Here is a 13,153-nt window from a genome sequence, read left to right on the forward strand (position 1 = left end):
ATAGAAACTCATGGAATCTGTACAAAGCTTTGTATGTAAGGGATTATTTGATTTCGCTGCTATGGCATATCCATCCCTTTTCTTCACATCAACAGAGCTACATCTGAGCTTTTCCAGAACTATTTGATAAGTTCTGAAGCATGCACAGCTCATACCTTAGAGAAGCATTGAGTTTCTCAGATGAATCAAGTCTACTCATCACTTCTGTGAGGTTTGCTTCTACCTTGGAGTTCGACTCACATACTTCTTTGAACATCTGTTCTTTGGCCTCTAGAATTCTATTCAAGTTGCCATTTTGAGCAACTAACTCAGCAAGCCTCTTATTTGCCTCCGCTAATTTATGCTCTAACACTCGGACCTTCTCCTGCTCTCTCGATATCTTTAGCGCAGCATTGTTAACAAGAAACTGCTGATCTTCTTTAGCAATATGTAGCTGTTGCATGCATTCTTTTAATGCTATATCTCTATCAGCTATTCTTTCTTCAGCAGATTTCTTCTGGAGTAGCACATCATCCAATTTTTGCTTTAAAGAAGCAGTTTCTGCTGCTGCTTTCGCCATCCTTAAATATCAACCAGGAAAAAAGTGTTAACAAAAGCGTTCCACGGTAAAGCAATTAACACATCTCTATGTGAATTTTGATCATGTTCAACCTGCAATTGTTTCCTCAGATACTTTGGTTTGCTCGGCCAAAAGCTCATCTTTAGCATTGGACTCACGGCGAACCAATGAGAGTTGTTCGTTTAAATCTTCCATATATATCTATCTAGCTCGAGGATCTTCTCTTTCTGAATGAAAATGCAAACAATTACGAGATCGCTTATTTGATAACAAATTCGGAAAAACTAAAAGATACAACTGCTGTTGATAACTAGGCATACATTGCACTCGAAGAGAAAGAAGGACAAAGTGTTGCAAGTTACCTTGATGGTTTTTTCCGAGGGCTTCTTCTTCCAAACCCATGTCTTGTTGTCCATGATATTGACAATTCTGTAAAAACATATCCAAGTCAAGAGTTGAAGGCCAGACCATAAGCATACTCTCTCCAACAAACAAATGGAGAAGGTGTCCCCAACAAACAAATGGAGAAGGTGTCCTGATTGATCAATTCAACATTCATGAAAGCAATTTCGACTAAGCATAACGCGAAAGAGGGATGGCAAACTCTTAACAATAACAATGATAGGTTCTGAAAAAGGTTAATGGTCATTTTTTAATTAAGATGTAGCTTTGTTGATGTGAAGAAAAGGGATGTGAAGAAAAGCTTTTTTAATTCAGAACTATTTGTTACAAGTACTTTTCCATTTGCACTATTTGATTGTTTAGGTTCTATAAATAGTTGCCAGTTCAAGTGTTTCCATCTTATGTAGGATCTGCTTTTTTGAGGTATTTCCTCTCAAAAAAATTGATTCCTGACTTATTGTTGACTATTAGCACAGATTTAGCAATTTTTCCCTCTTCTTTATTTATGATTTTGCAGATATAGATATGTCTGATCAGGCAGCAGCACCAGGTGGCCGGACAGTTTTGAGAGTTGTTGGCGGGTGGTAAGTTTTGGTGTTATTATTACTTTTTAATTCATAATTTGTTTTATAACAAATGTCTAATATTTACATGGTTTATAATGCAGTTTTACACCAGAGGGCCATAAAGTTGCAGGATATATTTCTAGTAAGTTCCGTGAGCGAGTATGTCGTTCAGGGCATACTTGGAGGCATGTCGACGAGGGCATGCGCAACTTCTACTACGACGAGTTTGTGGTAAGTCATTTTAAACACCTTATAATGAAGTTGTTTTTGTTTCCACTAATTTTTTTTTTCTTGCAGAAAAAGTATACTTTTGAGCCAGGACATGAGCGGGAGTTTCAAGACGCCTGGAATGCTGCTGCTGGCAAATTATATAAAGATCTACTCTATAAATGCAGAAGTAAGGGCACCAGACCATCTTGGATCGTAGAGGACATCTGGGCTGCATGGCAAGCAGTATGGCAAGCAGAAAGATGGCAGACAAATGCAGCGACAGCTCGGTCCAACAGAAAGACCGAGCTAGCTGGCCCTAGCACCGGATCCACAAAATATACAGCTGGATCCCGCTCCATTGTGGAGCATACCTTGGACTTAGTAAGTTTACAATTAATATATTTTTAATTAATTAGTAATGTCATTATTTTTATTTAATTGTATTTTTGATTTTTCAGGAGCACCAGTTACAGCATCCTCCTACTTGTTGGGAGATTTTTACAAAGACACACAAGTCCAAGGATGACACTTTTATTGATGCTCGCTCGCAGGCCTTAGACGTAAGAAAATAATTTTTTTATTTATTTCACATTACCGCCATGTAATTATTTTTTCTAATCTTAAATTTTATAATAATTTAATTTTAAACAGGCTGAATATTCAGCTAGAGTTGCACAGGCGTCTGCGCCTGCAGTTGAGGGAGGAGAGAGGCAGGAGCTCTCAACCGACCAGTTGAATGAGATCTACTATGATGTGGTCGGTGGGAGGAAGAAGAGCTCCACCCTCTACGGTCTAGGGTCCCAGGCGAGAGTCGTATATGATCGTGTGATGGCCCCTAGACCCAGGGGTCGTCCCAGCGGATCAGATTCTGCGATAGAAGTCCTACAAAAAGAAAATCAAGAATTAAAGGATCGACTCGCAGTATTAGAGGGGCAGCAAGATCGACTCGCCGTATTAGAGGCGCATGCAGAAAGTCAAGCTCGGCTTGGGCGGCAGATGGCGGCCTTCATGGAGGCCTTCGGTCAGACGCCACCCACGCCTGCTTTTGATGCGCTGCGAGCTGCGATGCGAGGTGCGGACCCTGATACGGAGAACTCAGGACCCTAATGCTCCTGATCAGTAGTTGTCTGCAAGGAAGGTTAGCATTTCTATTACTTTTAATTTTTTTAAAGTTATTACTTGTAAGCATGCATTTTTCAATTACGTTGTTCTATTACTAACTCCTATTATTGGTTTTTTGCAGGATCTTCTATTTTGCCTCGGCTGGTTTAGATATAATTTTGATCAGTTCTTGTATTTTGACATTTGATACAGTATCATTGTATCCAGATATTTGTAATTATGTTATTGTATTCAGATTGTATCGGAGTATTTTGATATGTGTTGTATTCAGATGTTATATTAGTGTTGTGTTTTACCATTGTTGGCCTATTTGTGTATTTCTGTTATATTATATTGGTTTTGTTGTCGTGTAAATAGGAAATTCAGAAAAACAAATTAAAATCTTTTAAAAAATTATATTATTAGCGACGGAATTTATAATTCCGTCGCTAATAATCAAAAATTTTATATATATATATTTTTTAACATTAGCGATGAAATTTTAAATTCCGTCGCAAAATAGCGATAGAATTTTAAATTCCGTCGCTAATAGTCATATATTTTTTTATTTTTTTTAAAAAAATTAACGACGGAATTTAGAATTCCGACGCTATTTAGAGACGGAATTCTAAATTCCGTCGCTAATAAATAAATATTATTACTTCTTTTTGTTTACAAAATAGCGACGGATTCATAAATTCCGTCGCTAATTAACGACGCTATTTATGAATCCGTCGCTATTTTTGTTGCGACGGTAAAAAAATCCGTCGCAAAATATTTAACGACGGAATTATTTAATCCGTCGCTAAATAGCGACGGAATTTAAGATTCCGTCGCTAAAGTGACGTCAGCGACCAAAAAACGTGCGACGAGCTGTTTCCGTCGCTAATCTCGGTTAGCGATCGATTAGCGACGAAAATAGTCCGTCGCTATTTGATAATATTTTTGTAGTGTAGGCCTCCATTTGCATTGCGATTGGGCCAATCGTGACTAGGCCATGAGATGCCAATTGTGAGGGATCCATGTTTTGACTGTGCGAGAACATGAGACAGTTATGAGCAGTAGTCTGATCTTATAAAGCCTTTCTGTGGGAGTAATTAAGGGAGCATGATTATGCAATAATTGAGTGAGATGTCGTGGCAGAAGGATGGATCACCCGAAATTAAGCATGAAATGAAATTGCGTGGCGTAATTGTATTAATTAAAATGTCTTCTATCTCTTCCAGTGCCCACCCATGATCAAGCAACGTACGTAAAACCAAAAGTATAACACCTCCCTTCAATTCTGTAACCCTCTTAATTAATTAACTCGTTCAATTCACAAACGTAACGCTTCCTCAGTCCTAGCTAGCTCCCCGATCGAGTAACTCTTCCTTGCAAGCCATGCATGCAACGGATCGGAACACACTTGCCTTGCTTCCTCTCTTCGTCGGCGTTGGCGTTGCCTCCACTCAACAGAGAACGCAACGTGCCCCCCGGCCCTGTCTATTAATTCCGATGTGCACTCTGTAGTTAGAGAATCGAAGTAAGCCAGTGAATTATGCATTATGGCTCCCAGGCCGACGAACGTCGACGTGGAGGAAGCTCTCCTGGCTCCGACGGCAGCGATAGATAAGGACGAGGAGCAGACGAGCTCGATACAGAGAGCCATCAGCCAGACGTTCAAAAGCACATCCCACCTCGCCAAACTCCTGCCGACCGGAACCGTGCTGGCGTTCCAGCTCCTCTCCCCCATCTTCACCGATGCAGGCCGCTGCCTGGATGCCAACAGGACCATGACTGCCTACCTCATCGCGCTCTGCGGTCTGTCGTGCGTCGCCCTCAGCTTCAGCGATAGCTTTGTGGATGCGAAAGGGAAGGTGCGGTATGGCTTCGCGACTCGGAGAGGCCTGTGGGTGATCGATGGAACAGAGCAGCTGCTGCCATCGGGGAGGGCGACGCAGTACAGGATACAGTTCATAGACTTCGTGCACGCCTTCGCCTCTGTATCAGTCTTCGCGGCCGTCGCCTTGTTCGACCAAAATGTGGTTTCCTGCTTCTACCCGATCCCATCGGAGGAGACAGAGCAGGTGCTGACCTGCTTGCCGGTGGCCATCGGAGTAATCAGCAGTATGTTGTTTGTAACTTTCCCAACAACTCGCCATGGCATTGGCTTTCCGCTACTTTCTCCTGATTCTCCTAATTGATTGATTGTAATACAATTCAATTGTCACAGAAATGTTTATTAATTAATAATCTATTGCATTCAATCTGATAACGTCGCCATCTCTTGACTTATGGCCATCCATCCACAACACCTCAATTTTCAAACAAAGAGAGAAGATATTATTGTTTTTCCTTGCCTTGTGTTCATGCCTTGGAAGAACAAAAGGGCATTACTTTTGACTGCTAATAATGTTGCCTGATTGTACCGAGCAAGAATGATTGTTTGTGTGCTCATGGCATGACTTTTGATGGACCATGTGTCTTCCATAATCCGCAAACTACTCCGCTAGTCACGCAGCTTAAACAGTAACGCAAGTACATTAATCAACCTATAAGTCAATCAATTGTCTGAAAGGAGACCTTGGTAGCAGGTCATACAAAATAGACAAGTCAAATTACACATTAGTTTGAAGGTAATAAGCTTGATGGCGGATCTTTTTTGGCTTAATGGTAGAGTGGGTCAATAATTGATCTGATCTGATAAGTCAATAGGTCAATGGTAAAATCATATTTGACTGGCCCAATCACAATTTTACTCGGTCCAGCCCCAAAAAGCCCTCAGCCGGCTTAGCCTTGAGACTACACACTCACCCATCTCGACCACTGGCTGGATCCTATGTTTCAATCACTCAGTCATACATTCAATTATTTCGACCACCTGATCGCATGTCTCGGTCACACAGCCGCCTGACTCACTCGTCTCGACTATTCAACAATTGACTTGGCCACTCGACCCACTTGTCTAAGTTACTCAATCATACGTTCAACCGACTCAGTCATTCTGTAGCTTACTCTCGGCCTCGACCAGCTCAGTTGCTCAGTCCTGCTCTCGGCCTCAATCAGTTCGGTCGCTCAGTCCTGCTCTCGCCCTCGACCAGCTCAGCCGCTCAGTCCTACTCTCGCCCTCGACCAGCTCAGTCACTTGGTCTCCTTCTCAGTCTCTACCAGCTCCGCCTCAATGAGCCTGATCACTTTATTCAACTCCGGCTCAACCCCTCTCTAGTACCTCCCCACTAAAAGACAATCGAACGATATGACAATCAAGGGTGTGAGCCTTGCCACAGGATAAGGACAGTTACTAGATTGTCAGGCCTAGTCCCCTAGATCCTTCTGGGCCTCTATTCTTGGCAAAAAGATAAGAATATCCGCACGATCGAGTCATGGGGCGGTTACGAGGTTTGCAGACCCTGCTCCCTAGATGTTGTCATATCAGCTCACTTGTCAGCAATGCGCAGAACCTGTCCCCTCAGATACCACCAAAGCCTACTCCTATGTCAACAGAAATGTCTCCTTCAGTGAGTATATAAACTCCTTTACATGTATGAAAAATCTATCTATGGAATTCCATACACTTCGAATACTATTTTTTCTCCATTAATTTCACTATTTTTCTTTGTTGACTTGAGTGTCGGAATGGCCTGTCAGGAATCTCTGACATTTACTAATCCACTCGTTCAATTTTTTTCTTCCTTAGGTTCTTTTCACTGGTGGAATCTACTTAAGGTGTCATTTTCTTGACTGACGACTTAACATTATCCAGCCGGAACACAGCTCAAGCATTGCTTTGACACTTTCGATCTCAATACAAATTAAACAAAGGTCCTGTTCGATCTGATTAATTAAAAAGACAATCTTATAACACAGTACCCCAAAAAGCACATGCAGCGTGCTGCCAGGCATCAATTGTGTCCACATCCCCTCCTCAATCCCCGCATCGATCAGCTCCAGCTGACTCAATTCCCAACTCCCATCCTAGCTAGCTCGATCTATATTTACACACCGTCTCTCAATTCCTCTCCCTCCATCCAACTCCAGTACTCCAATGGCTTCTTCCTCTGCGAACCAAATTCCACTCTTCTTCTTCTTCTTCTTCCTCTTTCTCCTCCAAATCGTCCATGCAAGAGACAGCCGCCAGTTCTTCAGCAAAACCACCAGAGAACCAGCAACCAAAGCCTTGGCCCCCTCAGAAACAACCACCAACGTTAACGCTCACCAAGACACCCCCACACTAACACCTCAGACCCACAACAACAACGGATATGGCCTCTACGACACCAGAACCAGTACCGTCGTCGGCACCTACAACTACAATGGCGGCCGTAGTCGTCCCGCCGACGACTCCCAGGAGTACTCCAGCGAAGTGTACAGCTACGGCAAGCAGTGGAGGCCTATCGACGACAGCAACCGGCCGAGGGAGTTCGAGAACCAGATCGATCATGACGCGCAAAGCTTGTACAGTGCTAACGACGATGAAAGAAATTACAAGTATCCTGATAGCCGTTATTCAAACAGTAGATGGAAGGGGAATACTCGAGGCTACGGGGTGTATAACTATAATGGCGGAACGAGTGGCGGCTACTACGAGAGTAGTGGGAGATACGGTTATGGGAGTGGCTACGGTCATAACGATGCCAAGGAAGAAGAGTACCAGAACAAGAACCATGAGATGGAGGAGAATCAAGAGGAGTTCACTCCTTGAGCTAGCTCGAGAGGGTTATAATATTAATCGGATCGAGAAGATTGGTTCGATCGGTAAATTTAATCTTTGAAAGTTATGTCATCTAGTTAATTTTATGTTCTGTGATCGATGTTTCATCGTACTGTTAAATCTGTTGTAATCCTTGACGAATGCTTCATGCTTCTTAGAAAGTGGATCATATGAAGACTTTTCGGAAATTATATATATACGAATTTGCTATGCTGCGGTCCGTATCCTGTGCGACCTGTGCGCACTCCTCCGACCCCTCGCCACTGTCGCCGTTGCCGCTTCGCCGTCCGGCCACCGTCGTCCGCCGCCCCAGGCAAGATGGAAGCGCGACTCACGGGCGCACCGCCTGGCACCCGATTCCGGCCGGAAATCGACTGCCAGTGTCGAGCGGCCGATTCCGGCCAATCGCGGCCGAAATCCGGCCAAATCGCGGCCGGAATCCGGCCAAATTCCGACTGGAATCCGGCCGAAATTTGGCCGGAAATCGGCCGCGATTCGGTCCCCAGTGCCGAACGGCCGATTCCGATCGAATTCATCGGATTCTGGTCACTTTCCGGCCGGAATCCAGCGTCGGGCTGTGCGCCGGCGAGGTGCGCGCCCATTGGGCGTGATGCGGCGGCCGGCGGTGGTCGGACGGCGATGCGGCAGCGGCTGGAATACGGCTGAGTCGAATGGGAGCGCATAGGAGCGTACGAGGCAGAGCGCAGGGTATATATATATTACTTGTCTTACTCGTTATCCATGCATCTAATGTTAAAATTTTTTTATTTACACTTCCTTAAACTCAGATACTATATAAATCTTAAATTTTCAAAACTATTTTAACCCATAAACTTAAAAAAAATTAAAAAATTTAACATTCGAGGGACACGATAACATTATATATATGATATTATATCCTATGCGATAGAATATTTCAAGCGTTCGAAATATAAATAATGGTATTATTTATTTATTTATTATTATTTATTTATGATTAAATTATTTAAGATTTTTTATACAAAAATTAGGAGTTAAATTATAGTATTAAATATAAAAAATATTTAAAATGAAAAAAATTTAATTATTTACAAAGTATACTAAATTATTATGTGACATTTCTTATTTAATACATCCCATCAGTAATTAAATTTTTTTATTTTATTTATTTTAATACTATAATTTTAATTCTTAAATTAAAAAAATTAAATGATTTAATCATAAATTAAAAATAAATAAAAATATTATTATTTATGTTTCTGGTAAAATTTTTTTGAATACTCTAGATATTTCATATATCGAGATATAAAGAACATAGTCCCAAGATATAATTGAGTTGATTATAATATAATAAAATTATTTAACTATAATTTTTTGATTTATATCAAAAGAGATCGTTAGTTGACGGATTGTTCTCACTGAAGACGATACGAAGAACATAGATCATCTCCATATTTCCAATGTCGTTTAATTCCTACGTCATCTAATTTCATTTCCATTGAAAATTAAAAAATGGAAAATGGAAAATGGAAAAAAAAAAGTCTTTGCTAAGGAAAATGTCGGAAGAGGGACTCCGTGGTTTGCCCTTACGTCGCGCGCACTCGCTCCTGCTTTCGGCCATGCCGATCTGCGCCAACTCCCCGGACTCGTCGTCGTCGTCGTCGGGATCCAGGGTGTGGATTTCCCATCTCGCCGTTCTTGGCGTGGCTATTGCGGCCTCAGCCGGTGTGCATTTCTTTCTACGACGCCGTTCAGGCAAGTTCCGGAGCAGAGTGGTCGGGATCATCCCTGCTCGGTTTGGCTCCTCACGCTTCGAGGGGAAGCCCCTTGCTTTAATCCTCGGCAAGCCCATGATCCAGGTCTCATCGTCTTGATCTGGCTACGTTTTTCTTTACCGATGCGAACTATGTGTTTCTATTGTCGTGCATTCGAAGGAAGTCTCGTCCGAGACTGTTTTTTTTTGTTTAGGATTTTAATGCTCTTATATAAGCTGTTCCTGACATGAAAGAGATGTGCGACGCATTTAGAGGCATTTATCACCAGATCTCTGGTAGCTGAAATATGTCACGTATGTTGAATTCTCATACAAACCTTGCTGCATGTGGGTGGAACTCCGGATACCCTGCCTCTGATTCTTGTCTAGGGCTCAACTTGAGTTGAGTGTGTGCAATCCTCGCTCCCGCCATCTATAATTTGTTGGATATGGGCTATGAGTGAGGATGTATCAGTAAGAACCTTCGAACAACTTGAAGTCGATATTAGAAAGTGTATTTGCTTGAGAAAATTTGTGTATTAGATTAGCTCTTCTGCCTCGTACACTTTCTGTTTATTTTTGTTGTGGAAGATGTAAATATCCATGTGCTGAGACAAGAATTATACTACTACTGCTCCTATCAAATTTAATTTGACCTTCTTGTCCTTGCATTTGGATAGAGTTCAATGGAAGAGAGTTATTTCACTATATTCTTGTGTTATTTATTTTTTCTTAACAGAGAACATGGGAGAGAGCAAAGCTAGCTTCAACTTTGGAGGATGTTGGTAAGTGTGCACAGTTAATTAACTTGAAGGTGTAAATTATTCTCCAAGAAATCAACATTTCTTTCTAATGCATGTAATACTGGTACGCTCATGATGAGCAAATTTGTTTGACACTTACACTCCATCATCAAGTTTATTTGGCACGTGTATTCCAATTGCATTCTTTTTCATCTTTTAAAATCTCTTAATTATTCAATAGGGTTCAGAAATAGACTAGGATGTCTTTCAGTGTTGTTAAGTACTCACTATAATCAAGTTGGTGCACTTTCCTAATTTTTTGAGATTATACAATTTCCAGTTCAGTGATTTAATCATTGATTTAGAAGTTAAAATGATGAACTTATCACCTTAGGACTAACTCTTCTGGATTTTTCATACAATTTCTAGCTTTCATCTGTATTTGTTTCTCTTATTTTGCAGTTGTTGCTACAGATGATGAGAAGATTGCAGAATGTTGTAGAGGATTTGGAGCTGATGTAGTAATCACATCAGTAGAGTGCAGGAATGGTAGAAAAGTTTTTTCTTTGTTTATTTTAACCCCTAGGTTCTGAATTCCATAATGTGAAATCTGCCATATTTAGGGACTGAACGTTGTAGTGAAGCTGTCCAGAAACTTGGGAAGGACTATGACATAATTGTCAATATCCAGGGCGACGAGCCTCTTATTGAACCAGAGATAATAGATGGCATTGTTAAAGCATTGCAGGTGATTAGCAAAATTTTCTTTTGATGGTGTTCCTGTTCCTATTCGTACAAAAGATAGTTGTCCATTAACATGTTACGCATCATTCAAAATCTGATGCCAACTACAATTTGTATGTTAGTCATAGTGGCTACATGATTAATTTGTGGTAGCAACTGTCACACTCAAGTGGGGCTCTGTAGCCGCTGTATGACATGGAAACCATTGCAGCAGTGTGACAATCTTTTACGATGGCAGCATGACAATCTCTGTGGCATCTGTTGAGCCCAAAACAAATACACAATAGGACTATCCAACACAACAAAGGAAAAAATATTTACTTCACAAACAGATATGAATAAATAAACAGTAATAATATCCTTACATAATTTGCAACATAAAAGAATATTAACAAGAAAAGAGCTTACTGTTCATTGCTCGTGTTGTTTTTTGGGGGATCTATGAAGTTATGACCTTGTAGGTCATTCTATGGTTTTAGTAGTGATTTATGATGCACACAATCTACTACTTGAAGAGATTTAACTTAGATTTCTGATAAAGAAGTGAAAGTGCAACTATACTGATGTGGCGGAAGTGGATGACATGCACGTGGCAATATCGAGGCAGTCATAAGTCAAATTGAGTTGTAAAGGAAAGTCAATCCGCTTCAAACGGAGTTCAATCCAACCTAAAGAGGGCCCGAGTTAAGCCAAGGTCACTAAGCTTTTTCGAGCTCAGGAAGCTTAGACGCTCGGCGAGTTAAATCAACCCTTAGCTTGGTTGACAACCTTCAACTCAGCTCAGGTCCGACATCCTCGCCTCAGCCACGCCCGATGCCACTCAGTTCGGCCCTTTGACTCTTTCACGCTCAACTACATCCCGGAACCACTGACTTGGTCATTCCTCATGACAAACATGGAAATCGTGAGATGACATAGAGTTGTTACACAGGCTTCTTGATGAAAACGGGGAACATGGGGCGATATAACCTCCCTATAACGTGGGTGGTAACGATGCAAATAACGGAAACATGGAGATCCACATTAATATAAAAAGAAGTCTACTTTTGCAGGCACAAGTACACACACGCCCACTTCTCCTTCAATTTTCTAAACTCCAAAAACAACTTCTCACCAACTTAGGCATCGGAGTGGCTCCGCCAAGATCCGCCTTGGCCCCATTCTCATCCCTTTCCTAAGTTCTTCAGGTTCTTTGGTCCTCTTCACATCTAGAGTCTACAGAGTCGTCACATCTCTCCATATCCTATCACTGGTGGCTCATTCATCAATGGTCTTTGGCCGGAACATATACTATTCTGATTTTTGAATGTTCCAAGGAATGCAGGTTCACATCATTAAGACATTTTGTTATTCTCATTTCTTTTGCTCTTATCTGCATCAATGTTCTTTGTTATGACTTGCTATCACATTGGTTTTGAAATTTTTTCATGATCATGATCCAGTGTTTTTCTTCTTTTTTTTTTTCCTCCTTGGTTATGCATTTTAACATGATACAATGTTCTTTCCTTTTCATTGGAGCATGTCTCATGTGAGGAAGCTCCTGATGCTGTTTTCAGTACTGCTGTTACATCCTTAAAACCTGAAGATGGACTTGACCCTAACCGGGTAAAGTGTGTGGTTGACAACCATGGATATGCAATATACTTCTCAAGGGGTTTGATCCCATTTAACAAGTTAGTTTTTTCTTAATCTTGTTTATAACATAATCCATGGATTACTTTGGGATATTCATCAGTGTAGCATATTCATTGCAAAATCTAGGTCAGGGAAAGTCAATTCGCAATATCCATATCTACTTCACTTGGGCATTCAGGTTTAACTACATCACTCTTGTTGATATCTTTATTTTCTCTAGTAGTTATGTTTAATTGTTCACTGTTGTTATTCTTGTTTAAATCTTGCTAGCTGGTTAATGCTTATCCTCCTCCTACACTGCTCATTTTTCTTTTTTTCCCTTTTTTTTTGTTAGCCAGAGTTTTGATTCAAAATTCTTGAAGATCTATCCACAGATACCACCTACTCCTTTGCAACTGGAAGAGGACCTTGAGCAACTTAAAGTCCTTGAAAATGGGTACAAGATGAAGGTAATTCAAATATCCTTCATATACGAGAGGAACTATTTTGTGGTAAAATAGGTTAGTATCTGCAAATTTTAGAATACCTCCAGTTAAGTTAGCCCATGAATTTGCTTAGGACAATCAAGTCTTATTATCCTCGTTTATGGTGGTAGGCCAAAAGGTAGAAGCATATCTTTTCCAATAGTTTAAGCTTTTAGGGTATGTGGACATATAAAAGTCTCACTTATATTTATTGAAGCTGCATATATTGTTTACTAGTTCTGTTAATCACTAAAACATTCCATAAGAACCAGTAAAGTCGACAGTAGTACTAGACATCATGTGA

The 13,153-nt window shown here is 41.0% G+C and overlaps 3 protein-coding genes across 3 annotated transcripts; all 3 read left to right on the forward strand.

The window, feature by feature from the left end:
* Positions 1-4,396: 4,396 nt before the first annotated feature.
* Positions 4,397-5,067, forward strand: LOC141817132 (protein DMP4-like; the record flags this gene model as incomplete). The annotated part of the gene is given in 1 exon segment (XM_074704805.1): positions 4,397-5,067. A coding segment is annotated over 1 exon segment (628 nt), but the record flags the coding sequence as incomplete, so codon positions are not given.
* A 1,784-nt stretch (positions 5,068-6,851) lies between these two features.
* LOC141817133 (uncharacterized) lies at positions 6,852-7,692 on the forward strand. The gene has a single exon (XM_074704806.1). It carries the CDS (start codon positions 6,866-6,868, stop codon positions 7,520-7,522), a length of 657 nt encoding a protein of 218 aa, XP_074560907.1. The 5' UTR covers positions 6,852-6,865; the 3' UTR covers positions 7,523-7,692.
* Positions 7,693-9,129: 1,437 nt separating this feature from the next.
* Positions 9,130-12,834, forward strand: LOC141817131 (3-deoxy-manno-octulosonate cytidylyltransferase-like; the record flags this gene model as incomplete). The annotated part of the gene is made up of 7 exons (XM_074704804.1): positions 9,130-9,369; positions 10,003-10,048; positions 10,469-10,555; positions 10,630-10,754; positions 12,284-12,423; positions 12,512-12,563; positions 12,748-12,834. Coding segments are annotated over exons 1-7 (777 nt in total), but the record flags the coding sequence as incomplete, so codon positions are not given.
* Between the last annotated feature and the right edge of the window lie 319 nt (positions 12,835-13,153).

This window comes from Curcuma longa, unplaced genomic scaffold (assembly GCF_044706935.1).
Source record: "Curcuma longa cultivar G26 ecotype Majalengka, Jawa Barat unplaced genomic scaffold, ITB_CL_G26_1.1 contig_19396, whole genome shotgun sequence".
Classification (NCBI taxonomy): Eukaryota; Viridiplantae; Streptophyta; class Magnoliopsida; order Zingiberales; family Zingiberaceae; genus Curcuma; species Curcuma longa.